Source organism: Lepus europaeus, chromosome 11 (genome assembly GCF_033115175.1).
Source record: "Lepus europaeus isolate LE1 chromosome 11, mLepTim1.pri, whole genome shotgun sequence".
Taxonomy (NCBI): Eukaryota; Metazoa; Chordata; class Mammalia; order Lagomorpha; family Leporidae; genus Lepus; species Lepus europaeus.
This window is the reverse complement of record NC_084837.1, coordinates 23,398,216-23,425,075: the sequence shown is the minus strand read 5'-3', so window position 1 is coordinate 23,425,075 and position 26,860 is coordinate 23,398,216. Positions and strand designations below refer to the sequence as shown.

The 26,860-nt window shown below is 41.7% G+C and overlaps 1 protein-coding gene across 1 annotated transcript; it reads left to right on the top strand.

Annotated features, from left to right (window-relative positions):
• The first annotated feature begins 10 nt into the window (after positions 1-10).
• PSMC6 (proteasome 26S subunit, ATPase 6) lies at positions 11-25,987 on the top strand. Its single transcript, XM_062205126.1, has 14 exons — positions 11-148; positions 1,127-1,206; positions 1,305-1,344; positions 1,503-1,555; positions 4,569-4,636; positions 5,205-5,319; positions 7,706-7,793; positions 11,155-11,216; positions 11,300-11,423; positions 12,212-12,273; positions 14,729-14,849; positions 14,963-15,043; positions 21,020-21,091; positions 25,134-25,987. The coding sequence occupies exons 1-14, from the start codon at positions 22-24 to the stop codon at positions 25,250-25,252; spliced, it is 1,212 nt and encodes a 403-aa protein (XP_062061110.1). The 5' UTR covers positions 11-21; the 3' UTR covers positions 25,253-25,987.
• The last annotated feature ends 873 nt before the right edge of the window (positions 25,988-26,860 follow it).

Below are 26,860 nucleotides of genomic sequence, written 5' to 3'. Positions count from 1 at the left end.
CCTACCCCCGCCCGGGCGGCCATGGCCATTCCCGGCATCCCCTATGAGCGACGGCTTCTCATCATGGCGGACCCTAGAGATAAGGCGCTTCAGGACTACCGCAAGAAGCTGCTGGAGCACAAGGAGATCGACGGCCGTCTTAAGGAGCGTGAGTGCACCTTTCTTTCCACGTAATCTCGCGCCTGGACTCGCTGCGGTCTCTGACCAAGCGGGTGCCTCCGACCGCGCTGGGCAGCCGAGCCCCAGGGGTGGGAAGGCCTCGGTGCGGGGACAAGGCGCTTTGTCATCCGGCCCTGAGCCCGGGGAGCAGCACCCGTCCGGGCGTGCAGGCGGCCCGGTCCGGATCAGGAGGCAGAGAGAACATCCGCGGTTCCGAGGAGGAGGTGGAGAAGGACCGGAGGAGGCGCGGGGAAGACGTGGGCCGAGGCTGTTGCCCGGGTTGGGCTGCAAGCAGGGCGGTGTTGGGGTCCCGGGACCCCGAGCGGGGGCGACGCTTTGAGTGAAGACGCCCGAGCAGGATAGGAGGCTCAGGGAGTTGGCTTGATCGCGGGGTCGAACGCCGGGTCCGCAGGTCCGGAGAGAAGGGGCCCGGCGGTGCTAAGAACGCTTCTTGTCTGGGCTCGCGTAGTGCGGCGCGTTGTGCAAGTGCCGGGCATCCAAGTTTCCCTTAGTTCGGAGCACTCAAGAGTTTTTCCTGTGGGCCCTCCCTGAGAGCCTGGGGGATTTAATGAATCGGAAGAGGCCCTGGCCATATGGTGTTTGTGCGGGACTTCCTTTAGGGTGAAAAGTCGGAGAGTGGCCGGGTGAAGAGGCGGTGAGGATCCCCAACCCGCCGACTGTCGTTCGGATTTGCAGTTGCAATTCTGAAAATGTCAGGCTGCAAATGCAACCTAAAAAGGACTTCAACAAATACGTGTTGTCGATCTAGGGGAAAAAATGCGATGCTTTTTCTCTGTAACATTTCGTTTTTAGACTTGTCACCTACCCATTGTTTCGTTTATCGTTTGACAGTGGATATGGAACTTAGTAAAGCGAAACGGAGTTAAGTAAACTTCAGTGGAGCGGGACTTGGTGACTTGAACTAAGTTTGTGTTTAATTTAAAATGTCCACATTATGTAATTTCAGTAAGGGAACAATTAAAAGAACTTACCAAGCAGTATGAAAAGTCTGAAAATGATCTGAAGGCCCTACAAAGCGTCGGGCAGGTAGGTCCTGGAGTTTCTGGTGCAGGGGTTGATGGGGATTTGCTTTGTTTGGCTTTTGGCTGCTGGCAAAAAGTAATTTTTTTTTTTTCTTTTTTTAGATTGTGGGTGAAGTGCTTAAGCAATTAACCGAAGAAAAATGTAAGTGAATTAATTTAATTAGTGAAAGAACAAACACCTATTCCCCAAATTTTAAAATGCTTATTATTTTAATGACTAAATTTTCTTTCTATTGTCTTCTTAGAGGACGGGATTTTAGTCTCAATTTTTGAATTTGTCTTTTTATTTTCTTCTTCCAGTCATTGTTAAAGCTACAAATGGACCAAGATACGTTGTGGGCTGTCGTAGACAGGTAATGCTTTACGTTTGAATAGTGCTTTATAATTGACAAAAGTTCATTTCCTCTAAGTTCCTATATTTGATTCCTGGGGGAGGCAGGCCAGGCATTACCTGTAACTGCCAAGGCTGATTTGTTTAGATGGAGCTAATTATTATGAAAGCAGCGATTCAGACCGTGAGCTGTGACTTACACTGTTCTGCTGTGTCGTGTCACCTCGATCGGATCTATATACTTAAAGATCAAAGAGTGTTGGAAGTGTAAAATCATTTTATTTTAGCATCTTTTTTTAAAATTTAAATATTTATCTATTTATTTGAAAGTCAGAGTTACACAGAGAGCAGGAGAGGCAGAGAGAGAGGTCCTCCATCTGCTGGTTCACTCCCTAGTTAGTCACAACGACCGGAGGTGTGTCTGGTCTGAAGCCAGGAGCTTCCTCCAGGTCTCCCATGTGGATTCAGGGGCCCAAGATCTTGGGCCATCCTCTACTGCTTTCCCAGGCCAGAGCAGAGAGCTGGATGGGAAGTAGAGCAGCCGGACCTGGAACCTGTGCCCATATGGAATGCTAGCACTACAGATGGCGGCTTTACCAGCTACGTCACAGCGCTGGCCCCTATTTTAGTTTCTTTTTGAAAAGCATTTGTTTCGTATTTAAACATTCAGAAATGTTACTGTACTATAGCCTAAGTTAATTTTGTATGAAGTCTTTTAGATGAGAATATCAAATTGAAATAATTCTAAATTTCTTTTTACAGTCAATCAAAAAACCAACAAATGGTTTAGAGTCATTCAGTATCATCTGAAACCAATTTATATAGTTCTTGGTTCTCTAGGAAGTATTCCTAGGTAAAATATTCTTATGAATTTGTTGGGAGAGCTTTTTCTGAATGTTTTGTAGGTCCAGGTTTTTTTTTTTTTTTTTTAAGAGAAATTTTCAATCTGCTGGTTTACTCCCTAAATGACTGCAATGGCCAGGGCTGAGCCAGGCTAAAGCCAGGAGCCTGGAACTGCATCCTTGTCTTCCATGTGGGTGGCAGGGGCCCCAGCACTTGGACCATCATCTGTGGCTTTCCTGGACAAATTGGCAAGGAGCTGGGTTGCAAGTGGAGCAGCTGGGAATCAAACTGGCACTCACATGGGATTCCAGCATTGTAGGTGGAGCTCTAACCCACTGTACCACGATGCAGGCCCCTACATTCAGGTTTTAAAATACTGATACAGCATGACCATGGACTGAAATTTAACCCCAGGACTAGATCCGATTTTAGGGTCTTTCTTAGCACATAAGTAAGTGTTGTTTTCTAAGTCAAAATGTTAGATGCCTTATCTAACAAGGGATTTTTATGTCTCATTGAAGGCTCTCTTATGCCAAAAGTTAAAATGTCATGGCTCTGTGGGGGCAAGAGAATATTTGTTTTTTTAAGATTTTTTTAAAAATTTATTTGTTTGTTTGGAAGGCAGAGTGACACAGTTGGTTCACTACCCCCAGTGCCTTCAACAGCCCCAAACTCAGGAGCCGGGAACTTCAGCTGGGTCTCCAAGGTGGATGGCAGGGACCCAAGTACCATCATCCATCGCCTTCCCTGGTGCATTAGCAGGAAGCTAAATCAGAAATTGAGGAGCCAGGGCCAGAACTAGCACTCCAACATGGGAAGTGGGAAGCTTAAGCTGCTGTACCACAATTCCAGCCCCAAGAGGATATTGGAAAACTAGAAAATAATAGAAATGCCAGAATATTCCCTCTAGGTGAAAATGTTGAAATTGCCCCATATTGCTCTCCTTTGATTCCTTTTTTTTTGGCTACCTCACTTACTGGCAATTTTAAAAACAATTGATTGCAATAGACCTGTTGTATTTTTTTTTTTTTATTGGACAGGCAGAGTGGACAGTAGAGGGAGACAGAGAGAAAGGTCTTCCTTTTTGCTGTTGGTTCACCCTCCAATGGCCGCCGTGGCTGGCGCGCTGCGGCCAGCGCACCGCGCTGTTCCGATGGCAGGAGCCAGGTGCTTCTCCTGGTCTCCCATGGGGTGCAGGGCCCAAGAACCTGGGCCATCCTCCACTGCACTCCCTGGCCACAGCAGAGAGCTAGCCTGGAAGAGGGGCAACCGGGACAGGATCGGTGCCCCGACCGGGACTAGAACCCGGTGTGCCGGCGCCGCAAGGCGGAGGATTAGCCTACTGAGCCGCGGCGCCGGCCCAGACCTGTTGTATTTGTCTTTACTTCATTTTAATTGATATTAAGTCCTCCATTTGTACCTGTTTATAAAGTCTGGTGGTCAGTAATTCATGGTTCTGAAACTGTCTTAGCTACTGGTTTTTTAAACAGTAGAAAAGAAACTATATTTGAAAAGTAACATCCTTCATTTTATAGAGTGAATCTATTGAATAGCGTCTATCCAGTGCTCCCCAAATAAGTATATACTTAGCATGATGTCTGATGGGTAACAAAGGCCTAAAGGATGGTTGCTGGTTTTGGGAGTTTATGAGGCAAAATAGTATTTCCTCCCAATTCCCTTTGATCATACGTTCTTCCCAAAAACTGTACCCTGCAAAGTAAGCCTAATGAATATACCTTTAAAATGCCTCACTATCATTCCCCTAAAATGTTTGCTAAAGGATTTTCTATAATGCCTTGATACCAGTTTCCAGAGTCATCCACCGTGCTATACAGCCTACATCAAAGCAGTAAACACAATTATATTAAAGGGTGAACTTTTTTGAAAGTAAAATTCCAAAGTCCATTTCCTCTTCATAAGCAAGGTCATTGGCACCTTGGACATTTTATCAATCATTTCACATAGAAATTGCCTAAGAAGGTATTCTTCTAAGGGGATAGATAGAAATGCTTTTCAGATATTACTTTTACAAAAGGTTTATGTTGGCATGGAATTGACAGTCTGGTTTTCATGTTCTCTCTGAAGGATAAACACGAGTATTTGGTTTCTCAATTTTAAACTCTTGTTTGAGGATTATTCTTTTTAGTGTTTGGATAATAATGCTTTTTTTTTTTTTTTTTTAATAAAACTAGCTTGACAAAAGTAAGCTGAAGCCAGGAACAAGAGTTGCTTTGGATATGACCACACTAACTATCATGAGGTAGGTTTTCCTATTTTTTTTTTTTTTTTTCTTTAAGATGTGTGCGTGTGGGTTTTTTGTTTTTTTGTTTATTTTAAATTTGAGAGGCAGAGTGAGAGAGAGAGAGAAAGAGAGATCTTCTATCTACTGGTTCACTCCCCAGATGGCAGCAAAAGCCAGGAATGGGCCAGGCTGAAACTGGGAGCCTAAACTCCATCCTGGTCTCTATTGTGATTAGAGGCACAAGTACTTGTTTGTCTTCCACTGCCTTCCCAGGCACATTAGCAGGAAGTTGAATCGAAAGTCAAGCAGCCAGGACTCAGACCAGCACTCTGTATGGAAGGCTGATGTCTTATGCAGTTGCTTCACCCATTGCACCACAACACCAACCCCTTTGATTCTATTTAATTACTTGTTATATTCACAGAGAAATTTTATTCAAAATACACACTTCTTTGAAATCACTATTTTGACACTTCGTTCCTTTCAGTTAATTTAATCAGATATTTGCGTGGATGGTTTGATTATACTCTGTAGGCTAAGAGAAAATACATTTTTTGAAAGAAAAATGCATACCTTTTCATTCCAGATATTTGCCAAGAGAAGTGGATCCACTGGTTTACAACATGTCTCATGAGGACCCGGGGAATGTTTCTTACTCTGAGATCGGAGGGCTATCAGAACAGATCCGGGAATTAAGAGAGGTTGGTACTCCATGCTTTCTTCTCTAAAGTTAATGATGAATAGTACAGGTTTTAGGATGCCTCAAGGGAGAAACGATTAGTTTTTGTCCAAGTAGTTGTTACTGAATATTAATACATGTAGTACTGTTGCTGAGAGAATAGTTTTGAATATCTAACTGTGAAAATTATTGGAGTTAATTTGATGTTAGAAACATCTTTTAGTTCTTCTAGAGTTAGGGAAGGGACATAAAAAGCTAAGAATATTTGGTATAATGTTATGCCTTTGCCATCTATGGTTTTAATGATCATAAAAGGTTAGTTAGCTTAGAGCACATTTGGGTAAAGCGTGATAACCCCATTAATTTTAACTACTATTTTTTTCTTTCTTTTTTTTTTTTTAATATTTATATATTTATTTGAAAGAGTTAAAGAGAAAGAGGAAGAGATACACACAGAGAGAGATTTGCCATCCACTGGTTCACTCTTTAGATGGCCTCAATGGCCAGGGCTGGACCGGGCTGAGGCAAGGACCAGGGAGCTTCATGTGGGTTTCCCACATGGGTCGTCTGCTGCTGCTTTCTCATTAGCAGGGAACTTCAGCAGTGGAGCAGCAGCTGGGACTCAAACTGGAGCACATATAAGATGTGGTGTCACAGACAGTGGCTTTCCCTCCATGCCACACTGCTGGCCCCTAACTAATCACTCTTAGGGTAGAATAAGTTATCTATGCCTTAAATATTTTATTTTGTTAAAATGGTTAGCTGCCACTTAAGAAAAGTTCTGGTTGTAGAAGTGGCTTAAATATTTTTAAGTTGTTAGATGAAGAATCAAAGTAGGATTGCCTGTATCACAACACATAAACATATGGCTTCTTAATAGTTATCTGTAAAGCAGGTTATAATGTCCTGTTGATTTTATCCTAAGGTAAGCTGGAAATATTTGGGGATGAATTAGAATAGTTGGAACATTGTATCTCATCTAATTTAAGCCCTAAGTCTGTAGTTCTTAAACTTCAGCAATTAAGTTTTCTGGAACACATATTAAAAATACAGATTACTAGGCTCTTCGGTGGTTTTGATAAAGTCTCTTGTGGTTGGGGCACAGGAATGAGGCATGAGCATTCCAGGTGATTATGTAACCAAATTTTTATTTGACCAAACTTGAAGAAGTGTTGGCATAGTATAAATAAAAGCCTATTTTCTCTTATATTTAGTAGATGGGCAAAAGGGACAAGTGTTTCATGGCACTGTGCAAATGTCTCTGTGATGATCACCTGCACAGGAGCAGAATCTCATGGGTGCGTGCGTGCATGCACACACACACACACAGAGTCCTCTTTGAGCTGCACTTTAGAATATGAATTTCTTCTTTTTTTTTTTAAGATTTATTTATTTGTTTCAGAGGCAGAGTTATAGAGAGAGGAAGAGAGAGAGAGAGAGAGAAAGAGAGAGCTCTTCCATCAACTGGTTCGCTCCCCAAATGCCCACGACTGCTGGAGCTGGACCTATGGGAAGCCAGGAACCAAGAGCTTCTTTTGGGTCTCCCACACGGTTGCAGGGGCCCAAGTACTTGGGCCATCTTTCATCGCTTTCCCAGGCCATTAGCAGAGAGCTGGATTGAAAGAGCAGCAGCCAGAACACAAACTGATGCCCATATGGGATGCTGGTACTGCAGGAGGAGGCTTAGCCTACTACACCACAGAGCCGGCCCTATAGAATATGAATTTCTCACACTTTTGGCTTGTCCTCGTCACACCTCATGGACACAGCTATTCAACAGAAGCTCATCTCCCTGGTTACTGGTGCTGTAAATAATTTAAGTTAGACAGTCAGATCCTCAGTTTGTCTATTCTCTACGTTTTGTTCCTTGAATCATTCTTGGTCTGACATTGAGCAGAACCGTTCCTGTTGTTCTTCTATGGCTGCTTTGGCGAAGTGACAGCAGAAGAAAATTGCATATATGGTTCCTCTTAGTGGCTCTTGTAACTTAATCAGTTCCCGATTTTATAATTATTTTGTATACTAGTATACAAAATGCAAACTAGTATACATCTTTGAGATTCTTTTTCCTTAACTACTTTTATGTAGTGTAATTTTTCATTGAGGTTTAATTTACATCAACAAATACATCTTCAGCATATATTTCAAATATGTTTTAAGAACTTACACATATGTGTATCACCCCAAATGTGTGGTTTGTTAAAATAACCATTGCTTAAAATTTTTTTAACTTAAGGTATTTTAAATCTACCTAAAGAAAACCTTCTAATATAATGGTTTTATATAACATGGATGTTTAAATCTCTTATAGATTATGATGTGTACCCTTGACCATGTTGATATTAAAGTATTTGAAATTTCATTAAAATCTTTACTAACCTAAAGAAAAAAAAAACCTTCTTTTTTAGGTAATAGAATTACCTCTTACAAACCCAGAATTATTCCAGCGTGTAGGAATAATACCTCCAAAAGGCTGTTTGTTATATGGACCTCCAGGTTGGTATCGAATTGTTTTTGCTCCTCCAGTAAGTGAATGAATTGAGGAATAAAAAGTGAGGTGGGAATTTAGTATATTCAGTTCCAACCTGCACTCTGTTCAGAGTAAGAGCAGGCTGGGAGATGAGCTGTGTCCACTGCTCCCTCAGGCTTGTGTTGTCCAGTGGACCTTATGGCATGTGTATGTTTACAGGCCACGTGATTCTGGTGCAGTAGTCCTCAGGTGTGCATCTCGGACTTTGGGCATCTCCGAGATGCTCTCATGGAATCTACAGGGTCAAAACTACTTTCAGAATACTCAGATAACACTGTGTTGACATCTGTGCTGATGGTGCAGAAGCATAGCATGAACCAGTTGTCAGTGGCATGAAAGAGTACATGTGGTCATTATGTCCTTGATGAACGTACTGGCAGTATTAAAAAAAATCATAAGCCAGGGGTGGACATTTGACAGGGCAATTAAGGCCCATACTTGGATTGCCCATATGTCATATTGAAGAGTCTGGGTTTGGGAACTGGCTCCATTTCCTATTCCAGGTTCCTACTGACGCATACTCTGCTGAGGTAGTGGTGATGGCTCGGGTGGTTGTGTCCCTGCAGCTTAGGCAGGAGGCCCATACTAAGTTCCTGGCTCCTCATCAGGCTGGTCCAGCCCTGGCTGTTGCTGGCATTCGGGGAACAAACCAATGGATAGGTGATCTCTCTTTCTGCCTTTCAAATAAATAGTAAAAATTAGTTTTTTTTCTAGATAAAAAAATGAGTTTCACTTTAAAATGTGGTTAGTGGAGCAGTAAAAATGGTTACTGTTGTTAAATCTTTGATTATTGTTGTATGCTCCATGTGATGCAATGGGAAATACATACTAAGCACTTCTGTATGTTGGAAAGGATAGTTGTCTTTAGTAGAAACATTTGTGAAGTTATTTGAGTTGCCAGTTGAATTAGACTGCTTTTTATAGAATGCCATTTTTATCTGAAAGGACAATTTGCAATCTGTGGTTCTTTAGACTTAATTGGTTATTAATTATTGGTTATTCACATTGGTCATTTGTTATCTGGCACACATTTTCCCCAGATGAGCAAAGTGAGCTTGTCCTGTTAAAACAACTGACATTGTCTTTCTCACAAGAGGTAAAACTTGAGCTTTCAGCAAAAATTCAAATTTTTGAAAACTTGTATGTGGAACTGTGAGCTTGACAGCTTTCTAATAGTTAACACTTCAAGACTTTTCTGGTGAGATAGGTGGTGTTATTAGCAATTCTATTTTTTAAAATACTTATTTATTTTGAAAGAGTTACAGAGAGAGGGAGAGAGAGAGAGATCTTCCATCCACTGATTCATTCCCCAAATGGCTGCAATAGCTAGCACTGGGCTGTGCTGAAGCCAGGAGCCAGGAGCTTCATCCAGGTCTCCTGTGTGGGTGCAGCGGCGCAAGCCCTTGAGCCATCTTCCACTGCTTTTCTCAGGACATTAGCAGGAAACTAGATGGGAAGTGGAGCAGCTAGGACATGAATTGGCGCCCATATGGGGTGCTGGTGTTGCAGGCCTCAGCTTGTACCTGCTACACCACAATGCTGGTCCTGACCATTGTGTTTTAATGTAATAAAAGTTTCTGTCATTATTCATGTTGTGAATAGAGTTTGATATAGTTTTAAATGTTTTTATCCAGTGAGATTTAAGTAACATTGTAAGGCCTAATACCTGTTGGAGTGGTTATTTTAAAAAAGATGAAAGATGACAAGTGTTTGCAAGGATGTGGAGAAAAGGAAACCCTTATTTACTGTTGGTGGGCATGGGTGGCCCTTATGGAAAACAGGAGGTTTTTATTGGAGGTTCTCATAATATTAGAAAAAGAGGTACTGTATGACCCAGTATCTGGGTGTATGTCCAGAGGAATTAAAATCAGTTGTCAGGGCAGACATTTGGAGCAGTGGATTAATTCTCATCACGGGATACCCACATCCCACTTGGAGTGCTGGTTTAAGTCCCAGTTACTCCACTTTTGGTCCAGCTCCTTGCTAATGCATCTGGGAAGCAGCAGATAATGGCTCAAGTACTTGAGCCCATGTCACCTACACGGGAGACCTGGATAGAATGGAGTTCCTGGCTCCTGGCTTCTGCCAGCCCAACCCTGGCTGTAGGCAGACATTTGGAGAGGGAACCAATGGATGGAAGATCTCTCTTTCTCTCTGTCTTTCTCTCCCCCTCCTTGAGTGTGCTATTCTGTATTCCAAATAAATAAACAGATATAAAAAAATTAATATGTTGAGAAAGTGTCTAGACTCTCATGTTCATTACAGCATTATTTATTTATTTATTTGACAGGCAGAGTTAGACAGTGAGAGAGAGACAGAGAGAAAGGTTTTCTTTTTTCCATTGGTTCACTCCCCAAGTGGCTGCTACAGCTGGCATGTTGCGCCTGGCGCGCTGCGCCGATCCGAAGCCAGGAACCAGGTGCTTCCTCCTGGTCTCCCATGCGGATGCAGGGCCCAAGGACCTGGATCATCCTCCACTGCCCTCCCGGGCCACAGCAGAGAGCTGGACTGGAAGAGGAGCAACAGGGACAGAATCCGGCGCCCCAACCAGAACTAAAACCCAAGGGCCAGCGCCGCAGGTGGAGGATTAGCCTATTGAGCCGCGGCACTGCCCCCCCCCCCCCCCCCCCCCGCAGAACACTAGTCAGCCTTAGAAAAGAAATTGTCAATTGAGACAACATGGATGCATCCAGAGGATTTCATGCTAAATGAAATAAGCTAGGCACAAAGAAGACAAATACCACATGGTCTCACATGTAGAATCTGAAAAAGCTGCATGAGTAGAAGGGAGGTTTTCTGAGGGGTGGATGGTTAGGAAGTGACAGATGGGGAAATGATACAAAGTTCAGTTACATTGGAGGAATATTCAAGTGACTTACTGCACAGTGTGGTGACTATAGTTATTAATCTATTAAGTATGTTTTAATTGCTAAAAGTGGGTTTGAAATGTTCTCACTACAAAGTAATAATACGAACAAGTATTTGAGGTGATGGATGTTAATTAGCCTGATTTAGTCATTCCATAATATGTGTAGCTAACATCACATTTTGCTTTTAGATATATATGTATCCAATAAGAATATTCCTTAAATACATGAGTAAACAATTACTATTTGTCAATTAAAAATAAAAATTACAGGGGATATCTTGAATGCAATTTAAAGTTTTAATATCGAGTAGAAATACTCTGGAATTTTATGTGGAAATTCTGTTTGGCAATTAGCTTTAACTTGGGAAAATTGACTAGCCAAAGGATGACATCCTTAAAAGGCTTTTGAAAAATTTGTTTACTCTCCAATTAACTAGGACTTCTTTTCTCATTCCCAGGGACAGGAAAAACGCTTTTGGCGAGAGCCGTTGCTAGTCAGCTGGATTGTAACTTCTTGAAGGTAAAGGAGAGATTCTTTGGAGTTGAGATTGAATTTTTTCTTGAATTGTCCTATATTTACCTTAATGTTTTTCCTTTAAACAGGTTGTATCTAGTTCTATTGTAGACAAATACATTGGTGAAAGTGCTCGTTTGATCAGAGAAATGTTTAATTATGCCAGAGACCATCAGCCATGCATTATTTTTATGGATGAAATAGATGCTATTGGTAAGAATATGTGTTTCAAAATTTAAACTTGTTTTGAAAGTATTAGGAAAGTTGTTTTTTTTTTTTTTTTTTTTTTAAGATTTATTTATGGGGCTAGTGCTGTGGTGTAGCGGGTAAAGCTGCTATCTGCAGTGCCGGCATCCCATATGGGTGCCGATTCAAGACCCAGCTGCTCCACTTCTGATCCAGCTCTCTGCTTCTGGCCTGGGAAAGCAGTAGAAAATGGCCTAAGTCTTTGGGCCCCTGCACTCGCGTGAGAGACCTGGAAGAAGCTCCTGGCTCCAGCTATTGAAGCCAGTTGAGGAGTGAACCAGCAGATGGAAGACACCTCTCTCTCTCTCTCTCTCTCTCTCTCCCTCTCCCTCCCTGCCTTTGCCTCTGTGTAACTCTACTTTTCATTTGAAAGATGGAGTTGCACAGAGAGAGAGACAGATAGTCCATCCTTTGGTTCACTCAAAATGGCAGCAACAGCCAGGGCTGGACCAGGCTGAAGTCAGGAGCCTAGAGCTTCATCCAGGTCTCCCACATGGGTGCAGGGGTCCATGTACTTGGGCCATCTTTTGCTGCTTAGCAGGCCCATTATCAGGGAGCTGGATTGGAAATGGAGCAGCCAGGACTCAACCTGGTGCCCATATGGGATGCTGGCTTTGCAGGCGGTAGCCTAAGCTGCTCCGCCACGATGCCAAGCTCCATCTTAATATTTTCAGCTGACACTGGTACATCTGTTTTCTTAGATGATGTTTATTGTGGAAAAAAGTAATGCATTTACACATCCAAATCTATTTTAGGTGGTCGTCGGTTTTCTGAGGGTACGTCAGCTGACAGAGAGATTCAGAGAACTTTAATGGAGGTAATATTTGGTAAAGGGGGTTTATTGAGAAATGCCTATTACATGAAGAACTGAGCATAGCATATTGCAATGGGAAAATACAACAGTATCTGCAGAATTCTACTTGGCGTACATTTGAACTATTTCATGTTTTATAAGCAGGTCAGCTATTTAGTTGTTTAAATTGTGTGTTATGAATGTGATCTTGTGCGGGCTTTATTAAGATGTCTTAGGACTAACAGGCACTATAAGACTGGCAATAAATGAGTTATATTTATTTTTGACTCTGGCCCAAAAGTCGTTCTTTCCTCCCTTCCTCATTGCTGAACTGAAAGGCAGCTGACATAGTAGTGATGACTGAAGCTGTGGAGGAGTGTGTATGAGCTTTTCCCCACTTTTCCCTGCTCCACATCTGGGAAAGTGATGGCAAGATCCCAAACATATTCCCACTTTTGCAAATACTAAGTAATGTTGGTAGTGCAGTTCTTTTTCATTGAGTGCATTTGAAAATCACTTTTCATAAGTGATATTGATCTGCCCAGGAGATGTACAGTATTTTTTCAGTTAGTTATAAAGTCTGTAAGAAGTTTCCAATTGAACTATTTCAAAACAACACAAATACTGGTTTTATTTCATGTAACTGAGAATGTCAGCTAACAAACATATTGTTGTGCAAGCTAGAATTTTGTTTTTTGTTAGTTTTATTTGTTTGTATTTGAAGGTCAGAGTAGCAGAGATAGGCAAAGCATCCATCTGCTGGTTCATTCTCCAAATGGCTGCAACAGCTAAGGCTGGTCCAGACTGAATCAAGGAGCTAGAACGCCCTCTGGGTCATTCATGTGGACAACAGAAAACCACGCAGTTGGGCACCATCTGCTGCCTCTCGGGTGCATTAGCAGGAATCTGGATCAGAAACAGAGGCAGGACTCAATCCCAGGTCCTCCAATAAGGGATGTTGGTATCCCTCCCTGCATCTCAGTGCCCACTCTGGTTAGTTAGATTTTAAAGAATTTATTAATTGCAGTAAGATTTTTTAAAACTTATTCAAGAAAATTTTAGGGATCAAAGGAAATAATGTTAGGTGTCTTGGTATTTTTTTAATTATTATTATATTTGACAGAGTTAGATAGTGAGAGAGACAGAGAAAGGTCTACCTTTCATTGGTTCACTCCCCAAATGGTTGCTATAGCCAGCATGCTGCACCAAGCCAAAGCCAAGAGCCAGGTGCTTTTTTAAGATTTATTTTATTAGGCCGGCGCCGTGGCTTAACAGGCTAATCCTCCGCCTTGCGGCGCCGGCACACCGGGTTCTAGTCCCGGTTGGGGCGCCGGATTCTATCCCGGTTGCCCCTCTTCCAGGCCAGCTCTCTGCTATGGCCCAGGAAGGCAGTGGAGGATGGCCCAAGTGCTTGGGCCCTACACCCGCATGGGAGACCAGCAGAAGCACCTGGCTCCTGGCTTTGGATCAGTGCGATGTGCCGGCCGCAGCGGCCATTGGAGGGTGAACCAACGGCAAAAAGGAAGACCTTTCTCTCTGTCTCTCTCTCTCTCACTGTCCACTCTGCCTGTAAAAAAAAAAAAAAGATTTATTTTATTTATTTGAAAGTCAGAGTTACAGAGAGAGGTAGAGACTGAGACAGAGAGAAAGAGGTCTTCCATCCACTGATTCACTACCCAGATGGCCTCAATGGCTGGAGCTGTGCCAATCCGAAGCCAGGAGCCACGAGCCTCTTCCGGGTCTCCCACATAGGGGCAGGGGCCCAAGGACTTGGGCCATCTTTTGCTTTCCCAGGCCATAACAGAGAGCTGGATCGGAAAAGGAGCAGCCGGGACTAGAACCATTGCCCACATGGGATGCCAGCACTTCAGACCAGGGCTTTAACCTGCTGTGCCACAGCACTGGCACAAGGTGTCTTAGTATTTTTATGTGAACCAGAATTATTTGAAAAGATACTTTATGAGTTTTTTATCAAATCTGTAGGAAAAGCTTTGTGTGCAGTCAACTCAATGTGAATAATACATTTCACATAAGCATTAATACATTTTTTTGTTAGCAACAATACTTTTTATTTTTATTTTATAAAATAGTTTTGTGAAAATCATAAATGTTGGAAATCTGACCATAGTTCCGTTGCATAATATTTCACTAGATGGAAGGCACAGAGTTTACTAAATCTACCTAATAGCTATGAAGAGGTTTGTGGTTATAATAAAGCAAATCATCTACCTTGGAACTTTGAGTGTGGAACATATATACCTTTATATAAGGGTATTATTCAAAATGAGGGTACCTCAAGAAGTTAATGGAAACTACATATTATGAAAAAAACTAAGCATAGATTTCAAAACCAAAATAAACTCATTTTTAAAATGCATTTTTCCAGATTCTTTGAAGTACCCTGGTAGAGGATGTGTGCTGTCTATTATGTAGTGGGTAGAATGTTTTGTAAAATCTCTATCATTTGTAATGTTCTTAGTTGCTGAATCAAATGGATGGGTTTGATACTCTGCATAGAGTTAAAATGATCATGGCTACAAACAGACCAGATACACTGGATCCTGCTTTGCTACGTCCAGGAAGATTAGACAGAAAAATACGTGAGTTAAGGTTCTTTACCTGCTATCCATTTCCTTTTGTGTCTGTTTCTCTGTATATTCATCTCATCCCCACTTTGTTCAAAACACATTGTAAAATAATTTCTTATTTTCAGATATTGATTTACCAAATGAACAAGCAAGGTTAGATATATTGAAAATCCACGCAGGTCCCATTACAAAACATGGTGAAATAGGTAAGGAAATCATTTTTTTATATATATTTACATCTGGTAAATTAAGCAGCATACTTTTAGGTATTGCTGATGGCCTAGCAAATCTAGTTATAAATTCAGCAGACAGGATGATTTTAAACCCAGTGCATTTTTGTTACCTACTATGCAAAGGAAGTGTTGTAGGTGTTAGGGACATAGTAATGGAGGAAACAAATACCTGCCTTTAGAGAACTTAAATTCTTCTCAGGAAACACAGATGAAATATGGGTGATGTGGTATCTAAAATGGGATAAGTGCTGTGGAGAAAAATAAAGAAAGGGGAGATTTTATGTACATTTTTAAATGCAGTGGGAGAGGGCATGGGAAAGGCCTTCCCAAGAAGATTTTTAAGCAATGACATGAAAAAAATGAAGGAATTAGACATGGATACCGGGGAGAATTATTTCATTCAAGGTGGAGCAGCAAGAGTCTGAAACAGCTGTGTGCCTGGCATATTCAGGAAGCAGTGTCGGTGGGAGAGTGGACAGACAGCAGTCAGCAGGTGAGGGTATAGAAGTAATGGTGACCAGATTGTGTAGAGGTCAGCTGCAGGGACTTTAGTGATGTGAATGCCCTTGGAGGATTCTGACCTGAGGAATGATAGGATCTTACTTTTTGTTAACATTTTTTAAAAGAGATTTATTTTTTTGAAAGTCAGTGTTACAGAGAGAGAGGGAGAGACAGAGAGAGAGAGAGAGATCTTCCATCTTCTGGCTCACTCCAAATGGCCGCAATGGCTAGGACTGGGCCAGCTCTAAGCCAAGAGCTTCGTCCCGGTCTCCTACATGAGTACAAGGGCCCAGGCTTTCTTGGGCCATCCTCTGCTGCTTTCCCAGGCACCTCACGAGGAAGCTGGATCAGAAGTAGAACAGTCCTGGTTGGAACCGGTACCCATGTGGGGTGCCATCATTGTAGGCGACAGGTTAGCCCACTGTGCCACAACACCGATCCTTGTTTTTAATTTCTTAGTCTAGAAAATTAGAAACATAAAAAAGGTAAGAATATAATGAATTACTAATACCCATTGACTCATCCCCTTACCTACACTAAATTTTTTACTTATTTATTTAAAATTATACAGTTGTGTCCAAAAAGTTACTTCTGTTGGTTTTTCTTTTTGTGTAATTATTAGTATGTTGGTAACTTTTTGTTCCTATAACGAAATACCTACAGCATGTGACTTCATAAGGAGAGATTTGTGTTGGCTCATGGTTCTGGAGGTACAAGGTTCAAATAGCGTGGCCCAGACTCTGGCAAGGAAACCCCTGCACTGCAGTACATGGTGGGAGTGTGTGTGTGTCTCTGTGATCGATCCTGTCTTTTTTTTTTTTTTAAGGTTTATTAATTTATTTGAAGGCAGAGTTACAGAGAGGCAGAGAGAGATAAAGGTCTTCTTCTTCTTCTTTTTTTTTTTTTTTTAGATTTTTATTTATTTATTTGAGAGGAAGAGTTACAGACAGTGAGAAGGAGAGACACAGAGAAAGGTCTTCCCTCCATTGGTTCACTCCCCAGATGGTCTCAATGACCGGAGCTGTGGATCCGAAGCCAGGAGCCAGGTGCCTCCTCCCGATCTCCCATGTAAGGGCAGGGGCCCACACACTGGGGCCATCCTCTACTGCTTTCCCAGGTCATAGCAGAGAGCTGGGTTGGAAGAGGAGCAGCTTGGACCCGAACCGGCACCCATTTGGGATGCCGGTGCCGCAGGCGGAGGATTAACCTACTGCGCCACAGAGCTGGCCCTGAGATAATAAAGGTCCTCTATCTGCTGGTTCGCTCCCCAGATGGTTGGCACTGCAGGCAGCGGCTTTACCTGCTATGCCACAGTGCTGGCCCCAATCCTGTCCTCCTTATAAAGCCACCAGGATTCTCTGCTGGCTGACTAATCTCTGATAGCCATAGATCTAATCCCTTCCTGAAGGCCCCCCCACCTCCGAACACCACAGTCAGATGAAGTTTCTGCCCTTTTAAAAGCATTAACAAAACTTAGGTGACTCCAGTTCTCTATGAGATGATGTGGCTTTATCAAAGGTGGTAGCAAAGCCTCCCCCCCCACACACACCAGCTTTTTTGTAGTGTAATTGACATTTTTTAAAATGATGAGATTCTGGATATATTTTGAAAGTAAAGTTGACAGGACTTGCTAATGAACTGGATGTAGGGCGTGAGCTAAAGACAGGTACAGGGAAGATTTAGGTTTTTGTCCAGCTAGAAAGATGCAGCTGCCATCAATTAAGATTGAGAAGACTGGAAAGATTAGATTCTAAGGAGGGAATAGGGATTTAGTTCTGTGTATTGTTTGATAAACTATGTGTATTAATTCTGTATGTGTCTGTAGTTCATTGGGACAGTCTGTGCTGGGGAAATGTGGAAAATACTGGCATAAACGTGGTTTGTAAAGTCTTTTGATGAGATGAGATTTCCAAGGGGGTGAACAGACATAGAGAAGAAGTCAAAAGGCTGAACTTAAATAATTCTAACATTAAGAAGTTGAGATGGGGGCTGGCTTGAAGCACCGGAATCCCATATGGGCGCCAGTTTGAGACCCGGCTGCTCCATTTCTGATCCCGCTCTCTGCTATGGCCTGGGAAAGCAGTAGAAGATGTCCCAAGTCCTTGGGCCCCTGCACTCATGTGGGAGACCCAAAAGAAGCTCCTGGCTCCTGGCTTTCTATCGGCGCAGCTCTGGCCATTGCAGCCTATTGGAGTGAACCATCGGATGGAAGACCTCTCTCTCTCCCTCTCTTTCTCTCTCTCTCCTCTCTGTGTAACTCTGACTTTCAAATAAATAAATAAATCTTATAAAAAAAAAAAAGAAAAACAGAAAAGAGAAAAAGAAGTTGAGATGAAGAAATAGCAAGAGTCTGAAGACACAATGGCAGAGGTATGAATAAAGCAGGAACTGATGGTACCTGAGAAGAAAAATGAAGGAAGTGTTTATTTTTCTAAATATTTTATTTGAAAGAGTGACAAAAAAGGACAGACAGAGAAATCCTCTAGTTCACTCCCAAAATGGTCACAACAGCCAGGGCTCCCCCAGGCAAAGCCAAAAGCCAAGTGCTCTCTCCAGGTCTCCCAGGTGCATGGGGAACTGAACTGCCGTAGTCATCATCCTTTGCTTGCCAGGTGCATCAGCAAGGAGCTGGATGAGAAGCGGAGCAGCTGGAACCGGGTCCAGCACTCCTATAGGGAATGGCAGTGTCACAAGTGGCGGCTTAACACATTGCACCATGATGCCAGCCCTGAATGGGTGTCTTAGGAAAGGACTGTTCCCCTGTACAATGCTGACAATAGGACAGATAGAACTCCGAGGATAGACCGTTGGGTTTTACCCCATGGTGATCGTTGGTAACCTTGTCAGAAATAATTGTTTGGAGTGGTGAGGTTGAAATCCTACTTGAATGGATTTCAGAGAAGTCGAAAGAAGAGACATTGGATTTAGACTTTTCTTTTTCTTGATTGATTGATTGATTTAAGAGGTAGAGTTACAGACAGAGGGAGAGAGAGAGAGCGGTCTTTCATTCGCTGGTTCACTCCCCAAACGGCCACAGCAGCCATTTCTGAGCCAATCCAAAGCCAGGAGCCAGAAGCTTCTTCAGAGTCTCCCACATGGATGAGGGGGCTCAAGGACTTGGCCATTTTCTACTGCTTTCCCAGACCATAGTAGAGAGCTGGATTGAAAGGGGAGCAGCCGGAACTCAAAACAGCACTATATGGGATGCCGGCACTACAAGTGGAGACTTAAGCCCACTACACCACAGTGCTAGCTCCTAGATGTTTCTTTTAAGGAGTTCTTCCTCAAAGGGCACAGAAAAGAAATGGGGCTATTCCTGGAAGGAAATGGACACAAGAGAATTTGCAGGCCTTTTTTTTTTTTTTTAAGATTTTTTTTTTTTGAAAGTTAGAGTTACACAGAAAGAGGAGAGGCAGAGACAGAGAGAGGTCTTCCATCTGATGGTTCACTTCCCAATTGCCTGCAATGGCCGGAGCTGCGCCAACCTGAAACCAGCAGCCAGGAGATTCTTCTGGGTCTCCCACGTGGGTGCAGGGGCTCCAGGACTTGGGCCATCTTCTACTGCCTTCCCAGACCGTAGCAGAGAGCAGGATTGGAAATGGAGCAGCCAGGACTAGAACTGGCGTCCATATGGGATGCTGGCGCTTCAGGCCAGGGCTTTAACCTGCTGTGCCACAGCACCGGCCCCTGCAGTTTTTTTTTTTAAATGCTGATCTGGGAGAAAGAAATTGATGATGCACTTGCCTTGAAGGGAGGTTGGCAGAAAATATACAGGCTCATGACTACAGTTGGTCAGTGATGGTAGACATTTTCTTCTGTGGTGTCTTGTAATGAAACCTATGCATTTTTCCCTGCTCAGATTCCCTCTTTTTTTTTTTTTTTTTTTTTAAGATTTATTAATTTTATTTGAAAGTCAGTTACACAGAGAGAGAAGGAGAGGTTTACCATCAGCTGATTTACTCCCCAGTTGGCTGCAATTGGCTGGAGCTGCGCAGATCAGAAGCCAGGAGCTTCCTCCAGGTCTCCCACGTGTGTGCAGGAGCCCAAGGAGTTGGACCGTCTTGTACTGCTTTCCCAGATGACAGCAGAGAGCTGGATGGGAAGTAGAGCAACTGGGACTCGAACCGGCACTGCAGGTGGCAGCTTTACCCGCTATGCCACAGCACCGGCCCCAGTTTTCTTCTGAATGCATTTCTTTTTCAATGAAATAGAATCCAAGCTCAGAATGAAGATGGGAAAGTATAATTGAGATTTGAAGACAGGAAAATGTAGAAAATGGTTACCTGTTAAACTTGAGGCTGGACGAGGGCGGAGGCCAGCCAAGCAGAGCTTATGAGCCACATGCTGTTTGCCTTCTGTTTTTGTAAATAATGTTCCGTTGTAACATAGTCATGCCCATTCATTCATGTTTTCTCTCTGGCTGTTTTCCACTACAATAGCAGAGACCATATGGCCTGAAACACATAAAATATTTACTGTCTTAGTCTTTACATAAAAAATTTGGTGTCCAATGAAGTAGAGGAATTTAGTATAATTTCAAGGCAGTTAAAAACAAAACGCTTTAGAAGTTAATGGCCCAAAATAATTACAAATAGTTGATTTGCACCTCTCATTATCTCATTGCTTCTGTGAGAGAGTTTTCAACTGGAAAGATTGAACAAAGGAGGTCACTTTATAGGTTTCTTCCATAAATTACTGGGCTGTTATTAGGTGCCAGAGACTGTGTCAGCCTTAGAAATCCCTGCTCATAGGAAGTTTACAGTGAACTTGAACCTGATTCATGACTATCTGTGTTAATTCAAGTAGAGCTCGACATACCCTGCATTGACCTTCAGAGTAAATCCACATTGTAGTCGCCTAGGCTTTCTTATTTCTCCTCGTATTCCATTTCAAATGCACAACGGCTACCCCAAACTGATAGCTCTTCATTTCATGTTTATCATGTGGATGAGTGGAGAGGTCACTTAACTTCGATTTTCATGAATCTTTTACTTCCCCACTTGAAGCTTACATAAAAACCAGCCACCTGCTGTTGGGCTCCACGTGATGAAGTTATGTCTGATAACTAAGACCTTTCATATTTGGCTAGTGTAACTGAAGCAAATTCCATTGTTACATTTGGTTTTGAATGTTACAGGTTTCTTTAAAGAAGATTCGGTGAGGGTTTTATTGAGTCATAGCTTGATGCACATTCACATGTGTATAGCTGTTTGCACTGTAAAAACAGGTTGAGGTGCGTTTGGATCTTGATGATGCCTGTATGTCTTGATGTTAAGGTTCCAGAGATATATGGTATTATGATTAAAGAAGATTTACTTGACAGACTTTTAGCTTGATCAATTTCAGAGTAAGCTCTTTAAATTTTCCATGTGGGCATAAATGAAGAAAAGGTCTGATTTTTTTTGGGGGGGTCAGGGAAGCTACATTCTACTATTTTTTATTAAACAGATTATGAAGCAATCGTGAAGCTTTCAGATGGCTTTAATGGAGCAGACCTGAGAAATGTTTGCACTGAAGCAGGTAAGGGTTTACAGGCTACTTCTACTACTGGTTGTGATTTTTAAAAATTGGCTGAAACTGAGTGTATCCAGAAGCAGAACCTGGGCCTTGCAAGGATATGGATACATGATTTCTGTTTTTGCTTTGAAGGGAGAGGAAGGGTGAGGTGATTTCAGGAAGAGAGAGCAGGGCAGATGAAGTGGGAAGAAGGGTACAGCATGGAGTCAGTTGCTGTAGGTAAGACAGCTTGATTTAGAGATCTCAGAGAAACACGCAGAATGCCTTCCAGGATTACCCAGCTGAAAGAGGGGAGACTGGAACATTATTTACCACCACTTCCCCCCTTCAGGTGTTACATTTCTGGTTGCCTTAGGGGCAAATGTGTAAAGCTGAGTAAGTGATAGAACAGTGCCCCCTAAATGTGGGAAGAGTAGTCAGTGACATCTCTGGCTGCAATTAGAATGAACCAGTGCCGTGGGTAGCTGCTATGCGGATTCTCCCTTCCTGGTCTGTGAACAATAAGCTTTCAAAGATTGATTTATGAATTCTGTGACTATGCAATTTGTGTAAAACGTAGTAGTACATTTCTGTGGATTGTGTGATATAATTTTTATTTATGGTTCCAGATGGCTTTAACACGTCACCTACAGTCATTTATCATTTGTCTTCTGGATAAAATCTCCAAATTTTAAAAAAGTGAATTTCCATAGTACCTTTTAGTTAATGACTTCATAGCTTGTGTCTTAACTATTTTCTGAAGTATTTGGATCTGTAATGGCCTTTTATTTTTCCATGATGTTTAACCTTATTTTAATGCTACTTGTAAATTCCACAGTGATTAAAGAAATTGTCTGGGCATGGCTTTTCAGTAGGTGTTACCTTTAGAGGTATTGTGTGACTCACTATCTGGATCAAAGATCTGCAGGTCTAGAAACTGTATACAGATTAGAGTAAATCATGTTTGCAGAGACTTATCAGTAAACCAAAAGAGTAAAGGGTAAACTTGAAATACTTGTAGTAGTTTATGACAGTTTCTTCCCAGAATCTGAACCAGACCAAATTATTCTCAGAAGGTTGCTTTGGTGAAACTACAGTCCAAACAAAAGCAGTGGTGTGATCTTACAGATTGATGTCATCAAATTATGACATGCTTTTTTTTTCCCACGTTTTTTAAAGTTTATCTTAAATTATTCCCAGTAAAGAGCTGTCTGTGACTTTGTGAACTACAATTTTAGCTTTTTACCTGGGACATTTATACCTGGAGACAAATTAAAGTTTCAGTTCTGTTTTCTTTTTATTGGACTTGAAGTCTTTTTTGATAACATACCTTTTTGTTAAAATATACTTGAATTTGATTATAATTGACATTTTCATTCCAGTCCTGACATTATAATCATTTTTGGATTAGAGTATAATTCTTTTAAATGTATACTCAATATACAGTGCATAGAGTTTATATATATAACTTGCCTAATTTAGTTGTAGCCTTCTAAACAGGTTTTAGACTATTTTTTAAAAAATCAGCTGTTTTATTCACCAGATTTCCAGGATGATATAGATTATTTCTAAGACTCCTTATGTAGAAATTTAGAAAGGAAAGATAGGGGTACCAGTGTTGTGATGCAGCAAGTTAATCTAACACCTGTGATAACCAGCATCCCATTACTTGCTGGTTCAAGTGGGTGCTCCACTTCTGATCTAGGTTCCTGCTAATGTGCCTGGGAGTGCAACAGATGATGACCCAGGTGCTTAGGCCCCTGACACCCACTTGGGAGACCTGAATGGAATTCCAGGCTCCTGCCTTCTGCCTATTCTAGCCCTGGCCCTTGCAGCCATCTGGGTAGTGAACCAGTGGGTAGAAAATATCTCTGTTTTTGCTTTTCAAATAAATGAAAATAAAAGCTTTAAAAAAGGGTGGGGGGGGGAGGGGGATTGGACTGGCACTGTGGCTCAGTGGCCTGAAGTGCCAGCATCCCATATGGGCATGGGTTCTAATCCCAGCAGCTCCTCTTCCAATCCAGCTCTTTGCTGTGGCCTGGGAAAGCAGTAGAACATGGCCCAAGTCCATGGGCCCCTGAACCCATGTGGGAGACCCAGAGGAGGCTCCTGGCTCCTGACTTTGGATCAGCTCAGCTCTGGCCATTGCAGCCATCTGGGGAATGAACTAGTGGATGGAAGACCTCTCTCTGTTTCTACCTCTCTCTGTAACTCTGTCTTTCAAATAAATAAAATAAATATGTAAAAAAAAAAAAAAAAAAAAAAAGAAAGCAACCTTTGAAATTACTCTAACTCCCACATTTTATAGAAGTGAAAATTCAATACAAGAAGATCCTCAATGGAAATATTAGTAGGATTCATTTAATTAATGGATAGTGATACTTTAACAGCTTTACTTAAGATCATGAAATCCAAGTCATCTCAAAGGGGCTGGCTTTGTGGCCCCGAGGTTGGGCCACTGCTTGGGCCACTGGCATCCCATATCAGAGTGCTAGTCAGTACCTGGCAGCTGCACTTCCCACTCAGCTTCCTGTTCATGTGCCTGGGAAGGCAGCATATGAAGGCCTACAAACTTCGGCTCTCCTGCCTATGTGGGAAATCCCAATAGAGTTCCTGGCTCTTGACTTTGGCTTGGTCCAGTCCACCCCTGGCTGTGTGGGCATTTGGGAAGTGAACCAGCAGATGGAAGATCTCTCTCTGCCTCTCAAACTAATAAATTTTTGAAAAGATTTTTTTTTTCTCAAATTCTAGGGCCCATATCCATCAGAAAACTAGTGTTGAAAGATTTTACTTATTTGTCAAGTACTATTTGACAAGTAACTTGTCAAAAACTTCAAAAACAGTTGTAATTCTTGAATATGAGTCATAGAAAAGTATCAGTTTGTATATAAATAAGATAAATTTTAATACATGAATATGGCTCTGATTTTTGTTAAAGCCATTGTTGGTTTTCTATAATCTCCTATTCTCTAAACTTTTAGTTATTAGTAGGAAAAAGGAAAAGGGCTGCCCAACTACTGGAAATGTTTTCTTTTGTGTTTCCTCCTTCCAGAGAAGCACTGCCTTTAGTTTCTTTCTTTTTTTTTTTTTTTTTTTTACAGATTTATTTTATTTATTTGAAAGACAGAGTTAGAGAGAGAGGTAGAGACATAGAGAGGGGTCTTCGATTTGCTGGTTCACTCCCCAGATGGCTGCAACGGCTGGAGCTGAGCCAATCCGAAGCCAGGAGCCAGGAGCTTCTCCCGGGTCTCCCACATGGGTTCAGAGGCCCAAGGACTTGGGCCATCTTCTACTACTATCCCAGGCCACAGCAGAGAGCTAGATTGGAAGAGGAGCAGCCGGGACTAGAACCAGCGCCCATATGGGATGCCAGCGCTTTTGGCCAGGGTGTTATCCTGCTGCGCCACAGCGCCGGCCCCTAGAGTTTAACAGCTTAAAATGTGTATGTTTGTTGTTGAAAATTTGGGAAGGTTTCTTTTGCTTGTTTTTAGGAGTTATCGTATAATACAAGATTGTGAGATACCGTTGAATACAAGATGTGAGCAAGATTTTAAATGTTCAGATAATTAGCTGCTTTTGATTTTGAAAGTGCTGTTTGCCATATCTGTGGAAATTAACTGAACTAAGATAGAGTTTTTTGTTTTTTTAAGATTTATTTTATTGATTTGAAAGGCAGTTACAGAGAGAGCAAGAGACAGACACCTTTCATTCTGCTGGTTCACTCCCCAAAGATCAAGAGCCACGGTTGGGCCAATCCAAAGCCAGGAGCCAGGAGCTTTATCCAGGTCTCCCACATGGGTGCAGGGGCCCAAGCACTTGGCCACCTTCTGCTTTCCCAGGCACATTAGCACAGGGCTAATGCTGTTGTTGGAGGCAGTGGCCTAACCCACTGGGCTACAACTTGGCTCCCAAGAGAGTAGTTTTTAAACATTTAGAAATACTGGATCAAAAATAATAAATCTAGGCTCCTTCACATTTACTCTCTAGAATTACCTTGTTTAGTTTTCTTACACTGAACTGATTTCACATGTGACATATAGCAATCATGCTGTCTTATTCTCCACAGGTATGTTTGCAATTCGAGCTGATCATGATTTTGTAGTACAGGAAGACTTCATGAAAGCAGTCAGAAAAGTGGCTGATTCTAAGAAGCTAGAGTCTAAACTGGACTACAAACCTGTGTAATTTACTGTAAGGTTTTTGATGGCTGCATGACAGACATTGGCTTAATGTAAAAATAAAGTTAAGGAAAATAATGTGTGTATTGGCAACGATCTCATTAAAAGTATGAATAAAATATGTATGAGTAGCATAAATTAGTAGATAATTCAGTGACTCCACTTTTAAGATTGGTACAGGAGAAATCTATGTTGTTAATGCTGCGTTTATTGCAGCAGAAATTACAAAAGAAGAATGTGTTGAAGCTTTTCATATTTGCTGTGTGAACATTTTGTAAAATGTTGAAAATGGTCTGGGAGTAGTACAAGAGAGCATTTCTTATGACTTATTTTATATCATTTGTTTTCCTCATCCTAAAAGTTGAATAAAATATGTTTGATTCAGTTCCCCTAAATATATTCTTATCTTTTTCTAAGGAGGACATTTGCTATGGTCCTTGAAGTTCATTAGTAAATAAAGTATTTATTTGATCACTCAGATGAAGTTGTATTTAGGTAGGTTTTTGAATTTTACTGTAAAATATTCCCCACACTTGGTGTTCATAAGATCATCTGTTATATATAACATAGATGTGTGAGTGTGTCTCTATATATTCCTCCTCCCAGAAAGTGGCTGCCTATTCTTCACGGACTTTGATTAGGCTATTTGATAGTTAACTGAAAAAGTACCTGCATATACATAACTTTCTAAAAATTATGATTAAAGGTAATATTTGCTAATAAATATGACTTGGCATTCTTGGTTTATGTGAAATAATTTCTTTTGAGAATGTTAAGGTCTGGACTCCCTTCCTGCTTGGAAAAATTCTCATCTACATACATGATTATAATTTGCATATATTGTAATTTCACAGGATTAATAATTTCCCAAACTCACCAATGACCTCAGTAGGTATCTATGGATAACAGTGTGTCAAATGATGGGGATGCTGGTGTCAGAAAGTTGTTTTTATTTTTTTTTTAAGATTTATTTTAAAGGCAGAAAGAGAGAGAGAATCTTCCATCCGCTGGTTTATTACCAGATGCTCACAGCAGCTGGGCAGAACCAGGCCCAAGCCAGGCGCTGCATACGGGTCTCCCACATGGATGGCAGGAGCCCAAGCACCTGGGCCATCTTCTACTGATTTTTCCAGGCCATTAATAGGGAACTGAATTAGATGTGGAACAGCCAGGACACCAACCAGTGCCCATATGGGATGCCAACATTACAGGTGGTGGCTAAACCTGCTAGGCCACAAGGCCAGCCCCGTCAAAAATGCTTAAGACAAAAGTTCTGTTACTTATTCACAATTGTTTCCCCTATGTGGCAACACAAATTACATAAAGGAGTCACTGGGAATCCCTTGAGATTATATAACTATAAAGGCGCTATTAAAAAAAAAAAAAAGACACTCCAGCTTCATAAACACCAGAATGAACAATATATGACCTGGTTAACTATACAGTCGTTCTTCAAATTAACAGCTAGTACAGAACCTTTTATAATTTTTGAAGGTGGAAGATATTTATAGTGATAGAGAACATGGAGCCCTCGAATAAACTCCGGAACAATTCTATGTGTGTTGGCAGTCTATTGCATACATATGAGAAAAAAATAAAAAGTGTATGGGCGGGG